We start from the raw sequence: 23,695 nt of genomic DNA, 5'->3' as shown, positions 1-23,695 counted from the left end.
ACCGAGCAAAGCATGCTGGGGCTTGTAGTCTCCGCGGGGCCCTTCCCTAGGTCCTCCGCGCTACTCGGCCGGGTCCCGCCTATTTTCTGCTGTCCTGGACCTTTAGGCTGGTCTTGGCCCATTTGAAGACCAGGAAGTTGATAAATCGCGAGGCCCGCTGCTGAGAGACGGTGGCTCGGGTGGGACAGTCGCCAGGGATGGCGGAGCGTGAGGATGGAGCGGGTGTCCGGGCTGTTCTCCTGGACGCTGAGCAGAGTCCCGTGGCTCACCGGCCTCTTTGAGCGGGGAGCTGCCCGGCAGCCCCGGATCATGGAAGAAAAAGCGCTAGAGGTTTATGGTAATTAATTTTACCCAGGGAAGCGATTGACGTTGTACGTGGAGATGGGGGTAACGGGGATCTCACCTGAGGGCTGGGGGTACAGACCTCGGTTTTTACTGGGTCTCGTCCGAAGCTTGGGAAGCCTTTTTTCCGGGTTCCTGAGTCACGCTGGAATGTGGATCTTTCTAGGACCCGGGCTCTTCCTAAACCTGGGGCATGCCGAGCCTGAAGGTCTTAAACGCTTCGTTTCCCTTGTCTGCCTCACGCCCTCTTCAAGACTTCTGGGCAGAGCAGGCGTTTAGGGTGCTTGGTTAGGAACCAAACCGGGCTACACTACTTGTCTCCTTCCTTGCGTCCCCGAGCCCCTTGGACACAAATTCCTTCTCCTGCTACCACTCCTGCAGCACTGCTGGGTGACTAACGAGTTGGGGACTGGCCTAAGGTCATAGCCGTTCTCTTGTCCAAAAAAAAAAAAAAAAGCAGAGGTCTCCGAGAGAAGTGGACAAAACGGGCTCCCTGTACCCAGGCTTCGAACTTAGAGTTTCTTATCACAGTTCTTATCACAACCAAACCAGCAGTGCAAAAACAAATACACACACACACAGTCACATACATTTTTTTTAACCTTCTGGGGCCAGCTTCATTGCACAGATGAGGAAACAAAGGTTCAGAATGGTTAAAACAGCTACCTGGAGGTCACACTGCCAGTAAAGAAATGGCAAAAACCAAGCCCTTGTCTTCTGATTCCAAACTTTCTGCACTTTACACCATTTTACAATTGCCATATGCCTCCCTGTTTTTGGACTTACATAGCATTGTTTCTGTAAACTAAGAAGACTGGCTCTAACTACTGTTAAGCTATTCCTGCTGACGGAGAGTGAAAGATCTAACCATAAGAATACAAATAAAATGTGGGCAATGATTATAGGCTGGGAGAAGGAGGTCAGCGTTGGAAAAGATCTTTGGAGCCAATCTAATTTACCTCTCTCTTACTAGAGGCAGGAGTTAAGCCCAGCTAGATGATTATGAGTGGAATGATCTCCACAAAACACATTCCTGTCCTGACTTCTGTCTACAGCATCTCAGGAAAGAAGGACATTTGGGAGTACAGCTTTGGAAGAGAGATGATTCTTGTCCTCAAGCTTATATTGAGGGAGACCTGTGTATGCAAAAATATACTATTTTTTTTGTTTGTTTTATGCAGTAGAAAGCCATTGATCTGAAAAAGAGATACAGAAATTCAGAAGGAGAGATAGTAATCTCTGAGTGGGGGGATCTGGAAAAACTTTAAGGAAGAGTCACTTGAGGTAGGCCTTGAAGTATAAGTAGGCTCTGGATGTATAGAGGATAGAAAGCATACTAAGCAGAGAAAAGGGAGCAAAAGTATGGAGGTGACCAAGTAATGTTAGAGAATGGCAGATAGGGTGTGGTTAAGGGTGGAAGTGTGGTTAAAAATTATTTTAGATACCAGGTCAGTACTGGATACTGAGCATTTAAATGTATAAAGATTATCAGTGCAGGGGCACTTGCGTGACTCAGTTGTTTAAGCGTCTGCCTTCAGCTAGGTCATGATCCCAGGGTCCTGGGATCCTTGCCCAGCATCAGGCTTCTTGCCCAGCGGGCCGCCTGCTTCTCCCGTCTCCCTCCGGTCCTCCCCCTACTTGTGCCCTCTCTCTCTCTCACTCTCTCTCTCTCAAATAAATAAATTCTTAGAAAAAAAAAAGGTCAGTGCAGAGCCATAGAAGAATTTTCATCAGAGGAGTAAAGTGAGGAGAGCAACATTGCTCTTTCTAAAGAAATAAATCCAAATCTTTCTAAAGAAATAAATCCAAATCTCTCAAATCAATAGAAAACCAGAGAAGTTTAATAAGGGGTGAGACTTAATTTCAGTGTTGGGTATCATATTAAAGAATATAATGCAGCTTGTATAAATGAGCCTTACAGTAAGGGAACATGCCCAGGATGAGGGGCAGCAAATTCCTTTTTAAGGAGTCACGTGTTTGGGGCGCCTGTGTGGCTCAGTGGGTTAAAGCCTCTGGTTTCGGCTCAGGTCATGATCCCAGGGTCCTGGGATGGAGCCCCACATTGGGCTCTCTACTCAGCAGGGAGCCTGCTTCCCTTCCTCTCTCTCTGTCTGCCTCTCTGCCTACTTACTGATCTCTGTCAAATAAATAAATAAAATCTTAAAAAAAAAAAAAAAAGCCACGTTTCCCTGAGCCCCATGTTGATAGAGCCTTGTGAAGAGAAAGCTTTGTTCTTTTCTTCCCTGCCTCCATTTTCAAATTCTGTGGCTAATGAAGCCCAGGAGTGGTCAGGAAGAGAAGGTAGAGCTTGCTGGATTCGTTTTTCCCAGCAGCATTTTTGATTACAGGGGTGCTATCAGTTATAGAACAAAACCTTAGGCTTGAGAACATCAAGCCCATCCTGTGTGAATTCCCTCTGCTCTCCTTTTTACCTCACCATTTCTCTATCATTCTATTTTTCCGTATTTTTCTACCCCAGAATAAGAAGGAAATCTTGTCCTCTCCAAGGCCAGCCCAGGCTCCCATATCCTTGGTCTCCATTCCCTTCTAATTTTGCCAGTCCCTCATCCACCCCCCTATACTTTCAGTCTCACTTCCTCTATTTGATCCTTCCCCTTGGGCTATAAAACGTACTCAAGTTTCCCTTACTTTTTTTCATTGTTCTAGCTTTGTCTAAACCGCCTATTGGTTCTTTGCCCCTCCCTTCCCTGCCAAAGTCCTAGCACTACATTTTCAGTTCCTTCTCACTTCCCCCTTTTGCCATCTGGCTTCTGCCTTATCTCTTTACTGAAACTGCTTTCTTACAGGTGATCTTCTGGGTGACAAATCCAAAGAAAGACCTTTTTCTGTTCTCTTTATTTGGAATTTTTCTGCTGCATTTAATGTTGTTAACCTCCCCCCATTTCCATCTCTGCTTCTTGCTTTTCTTTCTCCTTCTGATACCTAAATTAGGTGTTTCCCACAGATGTATTCTTGGGTCTCTCCCTTTAAATTAGTGGTTCTCAAATTGAGATGCCCATAAGAGCAATCTGAGGACTTTTTTTAAAAAAAGATTTTATTTATTGGCAGGCAGAGGGAGAGGGAGAAGCAGGCTCCCTGTAGAGCAGGGAAAGCCTGACATGGGACTCATCCTGGGACTCCAGGATCATGACTGAGCTGAAGGCAGTGGCTTAACTAACTGAGACCCCCAGGCACCCCAACTGGAGGAATTTTTTAAAAGTTTTACTGCTCAGCCCATACTACAAATCAGTTAAATCAGGATCTTTGGGGGTAGGGCTTAGACATCAGTTTTTGTTTTGTTTTTAAAGCAATCCTGATGATTCCATTGTTCACCCAAGGTTGAAAATTACTGTTCTGCTCATTCTTTGCGAATCCCATGGGTTCATCAACCACTCAAGCTTTGGTGCGCGCTCTCTCCCTCTTTTTTTTTTTTTTTTTTAAAGATTTTATTTATTTATTTGACAGACAGAGATCACAAGTAGGCAGAGAGAAAGGCAGGCGGAGAGAGAGGAGGAAGCAGGCTGTCTGCGGAGCAGAGAGCCTGATGCGGGGCTTGATCCCAGGACTCTGGGATCATGACCTGAGCTGAAGGCAGAGGCTTTAACCCACTGAGCCACCCAGGCACCCCTCGCTCTCTCTTTTTAATTAAATTCTTAATTTTAATTTCAGTACAGTTAACATACGGCTTATGTTAGTTTCAGGCGTACAGCATGATTTAACAATTCTGTACATTATTCAGTGCTCATCTTGGTAAGTGTACTCTTAAAACCCTTTATCCATTTCATCTGTTCCTCCACCCACCTCCCCTCTGATAACCATCAGTTTGTTCTCTGTAGTTAAAAGTCTGTTTCTTGGTTTATGTGTCTCTTTTTTCCCTTTGTTCATTTGTTTTATTTCTTAAATTCCACATATGAGTGAGATCATATGGTATTTGTCTTTGACTTATTTTGGTTCGCATTATACTCTCTAGCTCCATTCATGTCCTTGCAAATGGCAAAACTTCATTCTTTTTTATGGCTGAATAATATTCCATTACATATATATCAGATATATTCATAAATTCATCTATCAATGGATACGGGGCTGCTTCTATGTCTTGGCTGTTGTGAAAAATGCTGCTACAAACATAGTCGTGCATGTACCCCTTTGAAGTAGTGTTTTTTTTATTTTGGGGGTAAATACCCAGTAGTGGAATTACTGAATTATAGGGTAGTTCCATTTTTAATTTTTTGAGGAAGCTCCATACTGTTTTCCACAGTGGCTGTACCAGTTTGCATTCCCACCAGTAGTGCACAGGGTTCCTTTTTCTCCACATCCTTGCCAACATTTGTTTCTTGTGTTTTTGATTTTAGCCATTCTGACAGGTGTGAGCTGATATCTCATTGTGGTTCTGATTTGCATTTCCCTGATGACCAGTGATGTTGAGCATCTTTTCATGTGTCTGTTTAACCTTGGTGCTCTTTTTTTTTTTTTTTTTTTTTTAAGATTTTACCTATTTGACAGAGAGAAATCACAAGTAGGCAGAGAGAGAGAGGGGAGGAAGCAGGCTTCCCGCGGAGCAGAGAGCCCGATGCGGGACTCGATCCCAGGAGACTGGGATCATGACCCGAGCCGAAGGCAGAGGCCCTAACCCACTGAGCCACCCAGGCGCCCCAACCTTGGTGCTCTCTTAACCCTTACGTCACAGTTCAGTGTTTGCTGGAATGTCCCACTGAGTTGCCCCTTAAGCACCTCAAAATCAATATGTATAAAATTGAACCCACTTCTCCCAGCCTCTACCCAACTTTCTTCCTGTGTTCTCCAGTTTTTCCTTTTTTCATTCTGTCAGTGTTCTCCCAGACAGAGTTAAAATCTGAGTCATCTTCCTTTTTCCCTTTCCTCGTCTTCTACATCTCAACAATCGTCAAATTCTGTTGATTCTGCTGCTGAGATTACTTCTCCTTCTGTCCCCTCCTCTCCATTACTATTGTCATGTGCCTGTTTTGGGCCCAGCATTTTCAGCTGGCCCTGCTCTTCCTCCTGAGTCTACCAGCTAGTGGATGAGTTCCTTGCTGACAGTGTAATGCTGGCCCTGTTCCTCTCTTGTTCAGAACATCTTGAGGATTCCCTATTGCCTATGCTTAACTGTAAAAGATCCTTGATGGTCTGGCCCAAACTCGTACATACTCACTTATGCTGGGTTCCAGGCAGACTAAACATTTTTTTTTTTAAAAAGATTTTATTTATTTATTTGACAGAGATCACAAGTAGGCAGAGATGCAGGCAGAGAGAGAGAGAGAGAGAGGGAAGCAGACTCCCTGCTGAGCAGAGAGCCTGATGTGGGACTCAATCCCAGTACCCTGAGATCATGACCTGACCCGAAGGCAGCGGCTTAACCCACTGATCCACCCAGGCACCACAACATTTTTTTGTTGAAGATTTTATTTATTTATTTGACAAACAGAGATCACAAGTAGGCAGAGAAGCAGGCAGAGAGAGAGGAGGAAGCAGGCTCCCCACTGAGCAGAGAGCCCTATGTGGGGCTCGATCCCAGGACCCTGAGATCATGACCTGAGCTGAAGGCAGAGGCTTTAACCCATTGAGCCATCCAGGAGCCCCATTAATAAAAAATTTTTTAAAAGTAATCTCTACACCCAATGTGGGAATCAAACTCATAACCCCAGGATCTAGAGTTGCATGCACTGCTGACTAAGCCAGCCAAGTGCCCTAAACTTCTTTTCCTTTCCTTTCCTTCACCTTCAGTATCAAATATTGATATTTTTAAAGACTTGATTTAGATTCGATTTTCATAAATCCTGATACCACAGTCTCCCAAGCTACAAGTTATTTCTTTCTCTGGAGCTTCTATGACACTCTTCTTTTTTTACTTTTTTTTTTTTTAAAGATTTTATTTATTTATTTGACAGAGATCACAAGTAGGCAGAGAGGCAGGCAGAGAGAGGTGGGGGGAAGCAGGCTCCTTGCCGAGGAGAGGGCCCAATGCGGGGCTTGATCCTCAGGACCCTGAGGACCTGAGTTCCTCAAAAAATTAAAAATGGAACTACCCTATAATTCAGTAATTCCACTACTGGGTATTTACCCCAAAAATACAATACCTGGGCTGAAGGCAGAGGCGTAACCCACTGAGCCATCCAGGCACCCCACTCTCCTCCTTTTTTATTCTCTCTGCAGTGTTGGATCCAAGAAACAAGTTATGATCCACTAAGAATCTAAGAAAACAGTTTTCTCAAGAGGAAACTGGTTGTGGAAACTGCTGTGAGAAATCTGGGCAGATACTGTTAATATTTGGTTAAAGAAAAAGAAAGAAGTCCATGTTTGGATTAGGACTGGCAAAGTCATCCTTATGTAGCATATTCATGTTTTAACATAATACCTTGTCTCTGATGATTCTTTAGATTTGATTCGAACTATCCGGGACCCAGAGAAGCCCAATACTTTAGAAGAACTGGAAGTGGTAACTGAAAGTAGTGTGGAGGTTCAGGAGAGAAACGAAGACGACTATTTGGTTATTATCAGGTTCACGCCAACAGTACCTCACTGCTCTTTGGCAACCCTTATTGGTAAGGTTTTATATATAAATATATTTTTAATTCTAAATTATTTTACTGTTATTGACCCCAAATAACAAATTAGTGTCATGTATCACACTTTGTAGTTCACAGAGTCTTTTCAGATGTGTGTCTTCTGTAGCCCTCACAGCCTGTGAGAGAATTTTCCAGATGAGGAACCCGAGACTCAGGGAGTTTAAGTGACTTGCTCAGAATCATATAGCCAGGAAATGATGAAGCTGAGGCTTCATGATGGAGCCAGGTCCCCTGACTCCAGACATGAGATCTCCTTAGTTATACCATGCTGCTTGTCTTCCCTGTACATGCCTACAGTTAAGAGAGTGGGTGTGGGCCAGTCCTCTCCTCAGTTCTGGAGATTGCAGTGGGTGCTGTCAGCCTAACCCTGCTGCCATCGCCTTCCTCTCCTTTGCTGCTCTGTTGGCTTCAGTGCAATATGGGCATCAGTCCTAGTGGGAGAGTTCTGGTTTTTTTTTGTTTTTATTTTTTAAAGTATTTTTGATGTAGTTTTCTATTTGAGAGGCTGTGTTCCTAATACTTTGGAGTAGTTAACAGTAAGATATACAAGAGATGTCTTTGAATATATACTACTTTGTTATAGAGAAGATAAAGGAGGGGTGCCTGGGTGGCTCACTCAGTTAAGTGTCAACTCTTAATTTCTGTTCAAGTCCTGTTCTCAGGGTCATGGGATAGAGCCCTGCTCAGGCTCCGCACTGGGTATGGAGCCTGCTAAAGATTCTCTTTCTGCCTCTCCCTCTGCCCCTCTCCCCACCCACTGTCTAAAAACATAAATAAAAATACAGAAGATAAAAGAAGTTTATTTCAAACCAAATGTTCATCGTAGGGGAATGCTGAAGTAATCATTGATGGTATTTATTAACAACGGAATGCTATACAGCTGTGGAAAAGGTCTCCACGTACTGGTATGGAAAGATCTTTGTGACATACTGTTAAGAAATAAAAGCAAGTGTAATATTGCTATATTTGTGTAAAAAAGGGCAAAAGCAGAAATTTATATTTGATTGTGTATACATGAAGAATACATAAGAAATGACTAGCTGTGAAGGTCAGTGTGGTAGAAACGGAAGGATGGGGACAGGATGGGGGTAAGACTTTACTATATACGGTTTTATATTTTCAAGTCTTTGAACTATGCGAATATATTATCTATTTAAAAATAGATACATTTATAAAAATGATTGAAAAGATAAATGTTTTATTATTACTTCCATTGTTGTGATTTCTGTTTTTCTCTTCTCACTTGTTGATCTGGGATTCCTATTAGTGATTTCTAGCATATAGGCCGTATCTTGAGGGACTAAAGGGTCCACGAATCCATAGATAATATTGTGGTTATTTATTTATTTATTTATTTTAAAGATTTATTTATTTATCAGAGAGAGAACATGAGCCAGGGAGGGACGGAGGGAGAGAGAATCCTCAAGCAGAGTCCCTGCTGAGCATGGAGCCCAAGGCAGGGCTGGATCCCAGGACCGTGAGATCATGACCTGAGCCAAAATCAAGAGTCAGCCATTTAACCTACTGAGCCACCCAGGCACCTTGATAATACTGTGGTTATTAATATTCCATATTGGAAAAAGCATTTTTTTTCTTTTTTTAAAAAATAGTTTATTTATTTATTTGACAGAGAGATAGAGATCACAAGTAGGCAGGGAGGCAGACAGAGAGAGGTGGGGGGAAATAGCTCCCCGCTGAGCAGACAGCCCCATGCGGGGCTCGATCCCAGGACCCTGGGATCATGACCTGAGCCGAAGGCAGAGGCTTTAACCCACTGAGCCACCCAGGCGCCCCGGAAAAAGCATTTTTGAATGCGTACTTATTTTTTTGTCATTGCACAGTTTCTGAATCAACAGATAACAGAAGTGCTGCTACTCTCTTGATGGGAAGGGGAGTATCTTAAAATATTTTTATATATAAGAGTTCTTAAAAAGAGGGTCTGTTCCTGTAAGAGCCTTTAGCAAATTGAGTTTTCAAAAAGTAACATTTATTTTGTGCTTTTTCTTTTCTTTTTTTTTTCACACATTACACAAGTAATGTGTTTCTTGGCAATAATTTGGAAACTCCACAAAAGCATAAAGAATGAAGTAAAAATCAGCTGTCATCAAAGAATGTGTGCTCTGGTCTAAAATTCTAGCTCTTTGGGGTACCAATGGGGTCCCAGTGAGGTTGGGTGGCTCAGTGGCTTAAAGCCTCTGCCTTGGGCTCAGGTCATGATCCCAGGGTCTTGGGATGGAGCCCCACATTGGGCTCTCTGCTCAGTGGGGAACCTTCTTCCCCCAACCCTTGCCTGCCTCTCTATGTGCTTGTGATCTCTGTCTGTCAAATAAATAAATAAAATTTTTAGAAAAATAAAAATAAAAAAATAAAATTCCAGCTCTGTCAGGTCTGCCACTTTGTGGCCTTAGGCAAATTATTTAACCTTTCTGAGCCTCAGTTTTCTCATCTTGTAAAGTAGAGATAATAAGAGTATCAAGAGTTATAAAGGTTAGATAATAGAAAGCATGAAATAGATAAGGAATATTTTTTATTCTTTATTAAATATTAGTTTTTAATTACATAGACATAGAAGTTTGTGCTAATCACATCGGTATATCATAATTTTTATAACCATTTATACCACTTCTAGGCTTTTACAATTAAATAATACTATAATGAATGACTTTATACATAAATAATTTTCATATATCTCTAGTTTTTGCCTCAGGATAAATTCCTTTAATTGGAATTATTGGGTCATATGGTATAAGTAATTTTAAGCCTCTGGGTACATATTAGTAAGTCCTTATGAAAAAATTTCTACTCTTTGACCCAGGAATTAAGGAAATAATTCCATTAAAGAAAATAGTAACATGTACAGAATGTTTATAGTAAATTTGTAATCATAAAGTCTGGAAGAAACTCTAGTATCTATTAATAAGGAAATGGCACCAATATAATGGGATTTCTTGTTTCTTTTGAAAATGATAAATATGATCGGGCACCTGGGTGGCTCAGTGGGTTAAAGCCTCTGCCTTCAGCTCAGGTCATGATCTCAGATTCCTGGGATCGAGCCCTACACCGGGCTCTCTGCTCAGCGGGGAACCTGCTTCCCTCTCTCTACCTGCCTTCCTCTCTGCCTACTTGTGATCTCTGTCTGTCAAATAAATAAATAAATAAAATCTTAAAAAAAAAAAAAGAAAATGATAAATATGATCAAGGAATCAAAGTATCTGTTTGGGAAATGTATGAAAAAACTGGAATGCTAAGTTGCATTTGCATTCTAATTGTAATTATCAAAAAGCATGTTTGTGTGGACAAAGATTGAGAAAACCCACGAAATAAAAGTAACTCTAAAGGCACCGAGATCCGGTTATGGAAGCTACTTCAGATCTGTCCACTCCTTGAACAAAGTGTTGTCAGGTTTTTTGGGGCCCTTTTAATATGAGTTTCAGTTAAGACACTTGGCTTTTTAGAAGTGAGTATACTAGTGTAGTAACCGTGTTCAGTCAACGTGATTGGAAAACTCAATGAAGATAGCCCTCTTTCTGGCATCTGGGAGGCATTTCCTTTGAGCACGTAGTGCGAACCAGCGGAAGGCACCTGGATATACATTCCAGCCTGACTGCTTAGCTCATCACCTACTTAGAGTTATCCTGGTAAGTAATTGCAAAAACAAGGAAGACTCTAAGGAAATGAGTGGGTAAGGCAGAGAAACTAGCTGATAGCCATTGGTGTTGACTTAGTCTGGACAAGAATAGCTGAAGGCAGGTGTGGTCCAATATGAATGGCATAGGATTTGGAGTCAGAAGGTCTTTATTTAGCTCCCAGCTCTCTGCTGTTCAGACAAATCATTTATCATGGTTCCTGGTTGTAAAATGAAAATGATACGATAGTAATAGCTAATATTTATTAAATGCTTTTTATGTACCAAGTCCTATTTTAGGCATATTGCATAATAATTTATTTACCACTCGTAACAACCCTATATGTAGGGGTACTATTATAATATTTACTTTACAGATAGGGAAACTGAAGCTCAGGAGAGGTTAAGTAACTTGCCTAGGGCCCCATAGCTTGTATATAGTGGACTGCTTTTGAACCCAGACTATCTATCTCAGTAACACTGTACTGCCTGTCTTGAGGAAATTGATGGTCAAGAAAGTACTTTGTGAATTGTGAAACGGTTGTTATATACTATGTGGCTAAAACACCTACCAACAGTGAGTAGAACACATGAGGAGGCTCAGATGATACACGGTATCAGTGTGGGGGGCAGAGGGAAGAGAAGAGCCCTCCAGATATGTTTTAAGGCAGATCTTCTAAAGGGGGACCCTCTTACAGAAACTATATATTGTCTTTAGAGTTCTCTAATATTTATTATGGAATTACTGTGTTTTAGACTCTAAGTACTTTGAAACACTTCCTGTGCATAAGAACAGTTTGACTTACCTTTTTGTGTCTAGGGTATAGATTTAGATACAAATTCCTTCCTTGTTTTGAGGTGGGAGAGAAGTGGAACATGGACACACTGAGGGTCTGTTCTAAGCTGAGTTTTAATTTCTCTTATAAGTCTCAACTGGGGGATATATATATATATATATATATATATGTAACTTGGCATTGGATGATAAACTGAAGTTCAGAGGATCTTGTTTTAGGGAACTCTATTTGAATATTGCAGGCATAGAATATTCCAAATTTGAGAAGATCCTTGTGGTCGTTTTAAGAGGCTCTTATTTGGTTTTACATTTTTACATGATCTGGCCTGTTCTGAGTGTTCAGTAAAGTTAAATGAGTGAATTGACCTTTGCTTGAAGGTAAATTGATGTAGTAGAAAGGACGTAGGCTTTGCAGTGGTCTTGGGTTTTAGTCTCAGCTATCACTTTACTAGCTCAGTGACTTGGGCAAGTTACATTGTGACCTTAGTTTCATAATTTGTAGAATGGGTTTGGTAATACCGTGGCTCAACTGGATTAGTTGAGGAATATGTAAGACTATAAAGATTTTATTTTATTTTTTTTATTTATTTGAGAGAGAGAGACAATGAGAGAGAGAATGAGCGAGGGGAAGGTCAGAGAGCGAAGCAGACTCCCCATGGAGCTGGGAGCCTGATGTGGGACTCGATCCCGGGACTCCAGGATCACGCCCTGAGCCGGAGGCAGTCGTCCAACCAACTGCGCCACCCAGGCATCCCTATGTAAGACTATATATATTAAAGTTGCTAGCATGGTGCCTGATTCAAAGGAGACCTACACTGGATTGAGCCAAAGCTGTTTCCAGCTACTGTTTTGTATGGAGACACCTACATACAGCTGTATACTTTTTCAGGAATTGATAAGAGAAGAGATAATTAGGGCCTTTCCTTTTTTCCCTCTACAGGGCTGTGCTTAAGAGTAAAACTTCAGCGGTGTTTACCGTTTAAACATAAGGTAAGGAAGATTTTGTTGTTTTATAACAGGTTTATTGAGATTTAATTCACATTTCACACAACTCCCCTGTTTAAAGTGTACAGTTTAATGTTTTTTTGTCTATCCACTGAAATGTGCAACCATCACTACTATCACTTTTTTTTTTAAAGATTTTATTTATTTGAGAGAGTGTGAGCAATCATTAATAGGGGGTGGGCAGAGGGAGAGGGAAAAGGAGACTCCTTGCTGAGGAAGTCCAACTCAGGCCTCAATTCCAGGACCCTGGATCATGACCTGAGCTGAGGGCAGCAGCTTAATCAACTGAGCCACCCAGCTGCCCCAGTTTTAAGACGTTCTCATCACTTCAGTAAGAAACCCCATACCCATTTCCTGAAACCTTCCTCCATCCCCAGGCAACCACTGATCTTCTTTGGACTCTATAGATTTGCTTATTCTGAATATTTAATTTAAATGGAATCATACAGTTTGTGGTCTTTTAGACTGGCCTCTTTCGCTTAAAATATTATTTTCAGAATTCATCCATGTCCTAGCATGTGTCAGTCTTTCTTCCCTTTTTACTGCCTTATATGATTCCATTGTATGGATATACCATAGTTTGTTTATCCATTGACTACTGGATGGACATTTGGGTTGTTTCCACTTCTTTTTTTTTTTTTTTAAAGATTTTATTTATTTATTTGACAGACAGAGAGATCACAAGTAGGCAGAGAGGCAGACAGAGAGAGAGGAAGGGAAGCAGGCTCCCTGCTGAGCAGAGAGCCTGATGCAGGGCTCGATCCCAGGACCCTGGGATCATGACCTGAGCCGAAGGCAGAGGCTTAACCCACTGAGCCACCCAGGCGCCCCGGGTTGTTTCCACTTCTTGTCTATTATGAATAATGCTGCTATGAACATTCATGTACAGGTTTTCACTTGGGGATATGTTTCATCTTCCCTCAACCTAGGAGGGGAATTGCTATGTCTTTTGCTAACTAGATTTAACTTTTTTTTTTTTTTTAAAGATTTTATTTATTTATTTGACAGGCAGAGATCACAAGTAGGCAGAGAGGCAGGCAGAGAGAGAGGAAGAAGCAGGCTCCCTGCTGAGCAGAGAGCCCGATGTGGGGCTCGATCTCAGGACCCTGAGATCATGACCTGAGCCGAAGGCAGCGGCTTTAACCCACTGAGCCACCCAGGCGCCCCTAGATTTAACTTTTGAGGCATTGCTAGACTGTTTTCCATAGCTGCTTTACCATTTTACATTCCCACTGACAGTGTATGAGGCTTCTTACACTTCTGTATTAATATTATCTTTTTCATTATAGCCATTCTAGCAGGTTGGAAGTGATAACTTGTGGTTTTGATTGCCATTTCCCTGGTGCTAACAATGTTGAACATATTTTCATGTGAAAAAGTTTAAAAGCAAGGAAGAATCACTAAGAAAGGGCCACAAGTAACCTTTCAGATTTAGAGTCTTTTATGCCTGCAAGGTACCAAGCCCACTGTGTGGTCTCCCTGAAGTATAGTTAGTTCATACAGGAATAGCAGGGTAAATGCCTGACTTTTCCCCTTTATTTACCATTTTTCAGAGTTGAGTCATGTGTAATTTTAAACCAAAGTAAATGAATATGGAGTGATTTTATACCTGTTCCTTTGTTTTCTGGAATAAGAGTTAGTATTATGCCTCTAGCCGCTAGAGGAATTCATATGGTATTTTTTGCAGGGGTGGAGCAGAGGGAGAGAAAGAATCTTTTTTTTTTTTTTTTAGATTTTATTTATTTATTTGACAAACAGAGATCTCAAGTAGGGGGAGAGGCAGGCAGAGAGAGAGAGAGAGAGAGGAGGAAGCAGGCACCCTACTGAGCAGAGAGCCCGATGCGGGGCTGGAGCCCAAGATCCCAGGATCATGACCTAAACCTAAGGTAGAGGCTTTAACCCACTGAGCCACCCAGGTGCCCTGAGCAAAAGAATCTTAAGCAGGCTCCATAATAGCAAGGAGCCTGGCGTTGAGCTGAATCTCACCATCCTGAGACGATGACCTGGGCCGAACTCAAGAGCTGGGGAGCCATCCCGGTGCCCCAAGGTGTTTTGTTTTTTAAAAAAGTCTATTCTATATGATCTCTAGGGTCTCTTTTAGCCATAATAAAGTAAGATTTTTTTTCACTCTTGAAAGTAGCAAAATAATTGTATAAGAATTAGTTCATACACTCCGGTGTTCTCTGGGGAGTAGACATGCCTTTATCATATAGCACGCTTTATTTGTCACAGGATTTTGTGGGTTTGTCTCAGAAGGTCTAGTTCTTGGAAGTTAGCTAATCTGGGGGAATGTAGCAGGGCCAGGAGGTTTAGCTTAACCAATATTATACTTGAAATTAAATTTAGCAAGATAATAGTTTAATGAGAAAAGGAGGATACTGAAAACTAAATTGTGATCCCATTTTTATAAAATAGGCAAAGAAAAGAAACTTACAACTTTGGGGTGTATAAAATCTGTATTCCGTTATGTAGGTATGGAGAAAAATATGGAAGAAACTACACTAGATTATTAGTATGGCTTTTCTTGGTGCTTGGGGCAGAGAGGAAGTTTAGATATTTTAGGTACTGATTTGGGAGGAAGAGATAGAGTGTAGAGTAGAGAGATCCATTCCATGAGTAAAATATGTATGAGATCTCATTTGTGTAAAATTTTATTTGTGTGTATTCATTAAAGAAGGTGATTAATGGGAATACCCCCTGCAGGCCTTCCGCGGGTGACCAAAATTAAAAATCTACTAATTTCAGGATGCCTGGGTGGCTCAGTCTGTTAAGTGTCTACCTTCAGCTCAGGTAGTGATCCCAGGATCCTGGCCTGCTTCTCCTCTGTCTCTCTCTGTTTCTGCCTCTGTCTCTGTCTCTCTCTGTCTCTCATGAACAAATGAATAAAATCTTAAAAAAAAAAAGAATCTACTAATTTCAGTCCCTGTTTTGGAGGGATTTGTCACTAAGTCATTAGTGTTAAGAAAACTATTTGGGCTTTCATTCCTAGACTCTTTAGTCCACTGTGCATTCCACTTTACTTGTCATCTTAGAGTGTTATAAGTATTTGGTTTTAATATTTTTTTTCTTCCTAGTTGGAAATCTACATTTCTGAAGGAACCCACTCAACAGAGGAAGACAGTAAGTCAATCTTGACCCATTAAAAAACAACTTCAGATAGTACTTCACTTTGGATACTGGTATTCAGCTATCCAAATATCTTTGGGTCATTTGCAAAAAAGTGAAGAATTAGTTATTAGCTCTTCTATGAGGTGGGGAAGCATAGGTTTTTCAAGAAAATAATTTTTCAGTAGGACTCTAGGTGAACCAGAGGCAGGCCCTGTGAGTATTGGCTGGTTTTGACGAGTAGCTGCACCTCTCTAAAAGATATCCAGCTTTAGGGACCTTGACTTACAAACTCTAAAGAGGTCTTGATTTTTTTCTTTGGTGCAGGATAAAGAGCTATGTACTTGAAATTGAAATCAAAGATCTAGAAAAGAATATGGACATTTCTCTTGAACTCTTATGTTGAGAGTGCTTTTAGCAAATTATAGACAGATAATATGGGCCAATACCTTTATTGTATCAAGAGCTATGCAAACTCATTAAAAAATAAAACACACAGTAGATTAACAGAGATGGACAGAAAATTCACAGAATAACTAATAGATAAGCATGGGGAAATGTCCTCTCACTATTTATCAACATATGATAAAATTATAAAATATGCAAATTATAAAATATGCAAATTGATAAAATATGCAAATTGTAATAATAAGCTGTTTTTCACCTACTGTTTTATATGTGTGTATATTTGTTTTTATTAATAGTACTAGTTGTTTTTTGCAAACTGATAACTCATGTATTGTTGGTAAGAAATGTTAGGAAGTAATTCAATGATAAGAATCAAACCATAAAAAAATATTCAGACCCCTTGATCTAATAACGCCACTTTTAAGAATCTTTCCAAAAAGAAGTCTATATATATAAAGGTGCTCCATGTAGCATAGTCTTCATAATTAATTTAGAAGGCTTATGATTTTGGCTGTGTTAAATAACCCTGTAGTTTGAAAAAATAGGCTTAACAGGGGAAAATAACAGTTTTCAAAATTGTATCTACTCTTTGCTCTATATGGGAATAGTGTATATGGACAAAGACTAGAAAGAAAGAAATGAAAATAGTTGTGGTAGAGTAGTAGGGATTTAAGGGGTATTTTTCCTCTGTAAGTCTCCCTTCTAGAACTTACAAAAAGTGAGCTTTAAGTTATCAAGGAGTTCAATTTTGTTTTAAAGGGCTAATGAAATTTTTGTCTGTCACTATATGTTGACACAGTCCCTCTGCTAACTTTTGTCTGTGTTTTGCAGTCAACAAGCAGATAAATGACAAAGAGCGAGTGGCAGCTGCAATGGAAAACCCCAACTTACGGGAAATTGTAGAACAGTGTGTTCTGGAACCCGACTAATAACTGTTTCAAGAGCCACTTACCTTTAATTGTTTGATATATTTGTTTAAATTCTTTGTAAAATGTAAAAGACTCATGTTTAATACATAGGTGATTTGTACCTCAAGGCATTTTTTTTAACGGATGATTTGCAAGCAAGATTTCATTATAAGCAGTACCTAGTTTGTTCAGTGGATAACATTCTCAGGATTTGTAACACTTAAATGATCGGACAGAAAAATATTTTCTAGTGATTATGTGTCAGAGGACTTGCAATTTTCTGACGCCTCTTCTGATACAACTACTTTTCATGTCAAATATTTACTGTGCCCAGATGTATTCAATTTAAATCATTACTGTAGAATAAATAAAATAGACATGATTCTTGTAATGATGTACCTTAGAATGTTTACGTTGAATTGTAAATCTTAGGTAAATGTCAACTCTAAAAGGTATCTACATAATAATCAGAAATCTGAGAACCAGAAAGAATGCTTAAAAGCTGGCATAGGCTCTGCCTTCCTTCAGGGAGAGTCCTGGACCCATCTGTAGATAAGGATCGAATGTGGAGCAGGCCAGATAATATACATAATTTTGAAGATCAAGAAGTGCCCTAAAGAAGTTTGTATTAAACCAAACTAAATTTATGGTTTCTTCTTTATTTGAACTTTGTTCATTTTGGGGCTGATTATCATTTGAGATATAACAGGTTGTGGAAGGCGGCCTCTGAGTGTTCCCCAATGATCCTCCGTTCCTGGTCTCCATGCCCCTATGTAGTTTCCTTCCAGATTGAATCAGAGCTGGTAGGTGTGGCTACTCAAGAATCAGAGGGGACAGTGTGTAACTTCTGAGGCTGATCATAACAGGTGTCGTTGCATTCATCTTGATTTCTTGAATCTCTCACTCTCCGGGCATCCGGCTACCATGTCATGAGAACACACGAGCAACTCTGTGGAGAATTCCACAAGGAGAGGAATTCAGGCCTTGCACCAACAACCAGCACCAATTTACAAACCATGTGAGTGAAACGTGTTAGAAGTGATACTGCAGCCTCAGTCAAGCTGATATCTTGACTGGAACTCCACAAGACCCTGAGCCAGAACTGTCTAGCTAAGCCCCCAAATTCCTGACCCAGAGAAGCTGTGAGCAATAATAAATGTTTATTGTTTATACCACTAAGTTTGGGGGTAATTTGTTATATAGCATTAAGTAACGAATAGGTTATTAGAATGGAATTCTTCTGCCTAAAATTTAATTGAGGATACAAAGGGGGAAATGGGAGAACTTCTTCCTTGGCTCTTGAACCCCTTTATCCACTTCGAGAGTATATGTTTTGAAAGAACAGAGGCTTTTATAAGAAGATTAATCAAGAGGTTTTTTTGGATAAAGCTGTTGCCGTGTTGAGTTCCAGCCCCCGTTTTGGTGGAGGAGTAGGGAAGGGCCACCTACTACCACTGCCTGCTGAGGGGAATTCCAAGGGGACAACTTAGAGAGTTTGGAAATGTATTCCTTGCAGTTGGGGGAATCCAGTAAACTGGTGCTTGACTCGGGCCCGAGGAAGAAGGTGAAAGTGGACTGAAGGCTGGACCAAAGGCAGGCTGATTTCCTGCCTGGGAAGTCTAGAGTGCAAGAGAGAGGCAAAGTCAGTGACTCTGATGACAGAGCCCTCAGGACAAGGTATGCATGACTGTTTCTCATGGACTGCTTTGGGGTCGTATTTGACATTGTCCAATTGGCCATCAGCAGAGACGAGGAGACCTCCACAGAAAGGGTCTGAACATGTCCTGCCTGGTGCCTAGGAACTGAGGAGAGAGGAAAGCAAGTGAACAGCAAAGTGGGGGCAGATGCATTTGCCAGGGTCAAGGGGTGCAGCAGGACCCTCTGGTAAGCTCATGAAAGTACCAATCCAAGAGAGAGAGCCAGCCCTAATCTCCGCAGGCCCAGAGAGCACAAAGCCAACCAGCTAAGTAAGAGCTCTCCTATCTGGAATGTTCCCTCATCAGGCTCTAAGGCAGTAGAAGACTAACTAGCAAGCAGGGGGACTGGGGAGGAGGAATGGACTGTATCCCATTGCTCTGATACAAGTCTCAAGCCTGAAGCAGGACCCAAATTAGCCAAAGAGATAATGCCAAGTTTGTAGTTTTGACTATGAGATGTGACTAGATTCTTAAATGCAGTGAGATTTTATGATTGGAGGTGACGGGAAGACTTAGTCTGACAGAAATCATCTGTCTGCCCAGATCTTCACCACTAGGCAGAGGAAGATCGTACCTTCTCAACAAAGTGTCAAAGGATAGTGGGGGACAAAAATAGAATGAATTCTTCTATAACATACTGATTCTAGAAGTCCCGAGGAAACCGTCTCAGTTTCTGCTAAGTCTGCACTGCCTCAGCCCAGCTTTTGCCCCACGTTCTCTCTCTCCCTTGAGATTACGAAAAATGCTGCTATCTGGAAAATTAAATGTTGTGGGATCAGAGCACTAGCTTTGTGGAAATGTCACTATTGATCCCTGATTTTCGCTATGAAAGTTCTCATTGGCTTCTCGCTTTTTTCCAGGTCATTAGACATCTGTCCCCTAGCCTACATAAATAGATCCACAAGTAATGGAGTGTTGCTGATTTTAGTCATCACTGTAATCACTTCCTTCTGAATTATCAATCCACCAGAGTTGGTCTGAGCACGAACACCCAGTTGTTTGCTTCATGACAGTCTGCAGGCAAAGGCCAGGGCCAGAGCGAAGCGTACCTGGTGTGTGCTCTGTCTCACGTTCTCCCAGCCAGCACACACTTGCGCATTTACATGTGCTTTTTGACCGGCTATCTGCTTCTGAAAGATAGGGTAGGTATCATCAGAGGAGCTCTGAGACTAATAGCCCAGGGTCAAATTCACAGCAGTCCTCAATTTTGACCATCTCTCATCACTAGAGCCTCGATGGTCTGGGAAACCCAGGAAACCATAGCTAGGGTTAGAGGAGGAGGGCTGTCTTTCTAGTCCCTTCTTAAGAGACGCTGAAAAGCTCGTTGCCAGTTTCAGGTGGCTGGAATCTAATGGAGTCGAGATCCCTAGTGTATGGTCTCTCCAACTCACACACTTTCTCCCTGGTGCTCTCATCAACAGATACCTCAGTGAGCCCTCTTAGTACCCAGCACTCTCAGGTGCCGAGGGTACAAAGACAGACTGGCTATTCTCTGCCCCTTGAAGCTTGTACTTAACCAGTCTCTGCCTTTAGCCCCTCTGCTGCAGGCAATGAATGATGCTGGCCAATGATGCTGGTCTCTTCTAGTGCCTGAGCTTGGCTTAACCAGGTAGACACACAGGCTAGACAGCTAGAAGCAAAGACAAAGTCATTCCTTAAGGACTGTTGAGTGAGGAGACCTCTGACATGCAGCCAGAAATGGTTCGTTGCTGTAGGGCTCCCATCCTGCTGGTCCTGCTGCTCTTGGAAGTTAGATGTGACTGCCATGTCTCTGCTGCTGCCAGAACAATCTCTCCTCTCCCTGCTGTTCCGTGTGACTCACTCCAGCTTCAGAGCCCTAGATGAGGTCTCTAATGCCAAAGGCTTCGTGTATTCCCTGAGTGCCAGGGAGGTGGGAGAAAGGAGTGGCTGGCCTCATGTGGTGGGAGGGAGCTCCCCAGATTCATTAAGAGGGTACCACTGACGAATGTCCCCTACATTAGTAATATACTTAGATGAGTTTGTACTTAATCACAACAGCATCTACACACAAGTGCAAAGCAGAGGCACATACATTTGCAAGATGTATTATCTAGTGTTCTCTCTGGCTGGATCAGCAAACTTTTCTCAGGAAAGGTCCAGATGGTAAATTGTTAGGTTTTGTGTCTCTGTTACAGCTATTTGGCTCTTCTCTCGTCCCGCAAAGGCAGCCATGGCAAGATGTAAATGAGTGACTGTTGTTGTGTTCCAGTAAGAATTTTTTTTATGGATGCAAATATGAATGTCATTTAATTCTGTGTATCATGAAGTACTATTCTTTTGTTTTTTTTCAACCATTTAAAAATATAAAAACCATTCTCAAAAGCCAAAACCCAAACCAAAAAGAACCATTCTCAGCTGGAGGCTTGTACAAAAGCAAGTATCAGGAAGAATTTGGCCTGTGGACCATTTGCCGGCGCCTCCCCTGATCTGGAGGGATGATTCATAACCTTTTTGGAAGGTCTCCAACCTCTTTGAGAATCTGATAAAAGGTAGGGAACTGATCCTTTTCCTTTTCCGAAAGAAAAAAACGTATTCACATGATACTTGGTGTGTGACTTCAGGACTGCATGGATTTGCTAAGGAGTTAGGGGAGGTCAGGTTTATAACTCTGGTCTGCAAGTAATATTGCCTTAGCATTTGGGCTTCCTGTTCTTTCAATAATTCCTCAAAGCCCCGGGCTTCACAGCTGTGACTGGAAGCCACTACCTTGTTAGATCACAGCAAATAATCGAGAAGCTTTCTCAGCTCTACCACGAAGCAACTGCTTTGTTACCCAAACTGCAGATGTCTCCAGCAGGACGCATCAGATGTCTCCAGCAGGATATTAGCTGTAACTGGGGAGGACTGTTTTTAGGAAGGTGAAGGATTGCTATAAAAACCGCATTGCACCGAGAGCCCACTTGGTGCTCCTTGTGTGTTAATACAGTGGCAGAAAACAAGCCAGTGCACTAAGGGATGAAACACATCACTGATGCATTGCTACTGGAGACACAATTTTTTACATGCTGCTTATGTTATTCCTTATCTATTTTTTGTCTATATGAAGTATTTCATAATTTTTTTTTTTTTTTGGTAAATCCACTGGATTTGGCGTGGGCCATAGGTTATCCCTGACTCACGTTAAACTGCCTATCTGGCAGAGGCCGACTCAGTCCCCGCGCTAACTTATTTGGGCCAGATGTACTAAGGGAAGGGGTAGCAGTTGCTGTACGGGCTCTGAGGTTCTCTTCGAGTACTATTATTATCACACAGACCTTTTCCCCTCACAAAGGAGGTGGTTCAGAGCACAGACTGTGGTCCCAACAGGCCACCTTGCTCTAATTCTGGTCTTAGCCACTTGGGTGGCTGTATGACCTTAGGCAAGTTACCTAACCTCTCTGTACCTTAGTTCTCTCATCTGTAAAGTTAGGTTTTGAGAGGGCTGTTAAGAGGATTAGTAGGCAGTGCTGAACACAATGCCTGGAACATAGTAAATGCTTTATTATAGTGTATACTAAACGAAAATAGGGCCCCTTGGTGGCTAAGTTAGTTAACGGAGGGACCATTTTCCTCGCCAGCTGGGTGCAATCACCTTGGGGAGCACTAGGTGGCAGCAAAGCATGACTCCTTAGTGTCAGTTTTCAGCTTTCCGGCCGATGAGTTAGGAGCAAGACAGAGCACTGCTTGCTGAGCCTCAGCAGCCCACGGGGGTCGCAGCACCTGCCGAGCAGCGCTCCCCGCTACCCCCTACCCCAGGGCGCCCTCGCCACCCGGCTGCGCTAAATGCTACACCATACTGGGCGCTTTGCCTTAATTCTGACTGGGGTGATTATCACGGAGGACTTCTTAGATGTGGAATTATCTTGCCAGAGGTTATGAGTAATTTTGAGGCTTTTGATATATATTGCTGAATTGCCCACTGAATTGTACTGATCGACATCCTACCAAGAATGGGGGTTTGTAAAAAAAAAAAAAAGAATGGGGGTTTGTGTCTCTGTCGCACATTAATATTGGGCATTGTTACTTTATTTATTCAGAGGAGGGTATTATTTAAAAAAAAAATCTTAGCCCTAGGTGGAAAATTTTTAAATGCTACCTTTTTTTCCATTCACATTTTTTTGCTAAGGTTAAACATTCAAAAATATTTTTATTGGGATTTAAAAAAAATTCCCATTTATATCCTTTGCCCATTTTCCTATTGACATGTTCACTTTCTATTTATTTTTATTTTAAAAGATTTTATGTATTTATTTGAGAGAGAGAGGGAGAGAGCCGGAGAACGGGGAGTGCGGAGGGAGAAGCAGACTCGCCACTGATCAGGGAGCCCCAGGTGGACCTTGATCCCTGGTACCTGGATCATAACCTGAGCCAAAGGCAGACGCTTAATCAACCAGGTGCCCCTGAGAAGTTCACTTAAAACAACCAAACAAAAAAACCTATACAGTATCGGTTTTAGCATTTTCTGTCATAATACTGCAAATATGTTTCCCAGATTTTTGGTTGCATAGGAATGTTCAATTAATGTCTACTAACTAATGTAAACTAAATTAACATATTAATAAATAACATGAATTAGTTTTTGAATGAGTAACGCCTTCAGATGGTTTAAACATCAAAAAACATGGTCTAAAGTATATGGTGAAAAGATTCCTTCACAACCCTGTCTACCCGGTTTTCACCCTTCCCCAATAGGTTTCATGGTTATTAATCTCTTGTTGCTCCACTGAGTTTTTATGCCTGTAACAGCCAATATAGATATATATATCTGTGTGTGTATATATATACATATATACATATACATATATGTATATACATACATATATACACATATATACATATATGTATATAAATGTATATATATATACACACAGAGAGATATATATGTACATATATATATATACACACACACCCTTTTGGGCACAATTTGTAGCATACATCTTGCCAGACACACTATTTTATGCCTTGCTTTTTTTTTTTCTACTTAACAGTGTATCTTTGAGATATTCCCATAACAATAAAGAACTTCCTCATTCTTCACTGTGTTACAGGGTTCCATTGTATGTATCATATTTTATTTAGCAAGGCTCCTATTGATAGACATTTATTTATTTATTTTTAAAAGACTTTATTTATTTATTTGACAGAGAGAGATCACAAATAGGCAGAGAGGCAGGCAGAGAGAGAGAGGAGGAAGCAGGCTCCCCGCTGAGCAGAGAGCCCAATAA

At 41.4% G+C, this 23,695-nt stretch overlaps 1 protein-coding gene across 1 annotated transcript; it reads left to right on the top strand.

Annotated features, from left to right (window-relative positions):
- The first annotated feature begins 50 nt into the window (after positions 1 to 50).
- CIAO2A (cytosolic iron-sulfur assembly component 2A) lies at positions 51 to 17,420 on the top strand. Its single transcript, XM_044231578.1, has 5 exons — positions 51 to 337; positions 6,738 to 6,902; positions 12,288 to 12,337; positions 15,427 to 15,472; positions 16,697 to 17,420. Exons 1-5 carry the CDS (start codon positions 214 to 216, stop codon positions 16,792 to 16,794), a joined length of 483 nt encoding a protein of 160 aa, XP_044087513.1. The 5' UTR covers positions 51 to 213; the 3' UTR covers positions 16,795 to 17,420.
- Positions 17,421 to 23,695: the final 6,275 nt, after the last annotated feature.

This window comes from Neovison vison, chromosome 13 (assembly GCF_020171115.1).
Source record: "Neovison vison isolate M4711 chromosome 13, ASM_NN_V1, whole genome shotgun sequence".
Lineage (NCBI taxonomy): Eukaryota > Metazoa > Chordata > Mammalia > Carnivora > Mustelidae > Neogale > Neogale vison.
The sequence above is the reverse complement of the archived record's forward strand: the minus strand, read 5'-3'. Positions and strand labels throughout refer to the sequence as shown.

Coding starts and splice junctions, on each gene's coding strand:
- CIAO2A (XM_044231578.1), top strand. CDS start 214: ATGGAGCGGGTGTCCGGGCTGTTCTCCTGGACGCTGAGCAGAGTCCCG. Junction 338..6,737: donor AAAAGCGCTAGAGGTTTATG/GTAATTAATTTT, acceptor ATGATTCTTTAG/ATTTGATTCGAACTATCCGG. Junction 12,338..15,426: donor GTTTACCGTTTAAACATAAG/GTAAGGAAGATT, acceptor TTTTCTTCCTAG/TTGGAAATCTACATTTCTGA.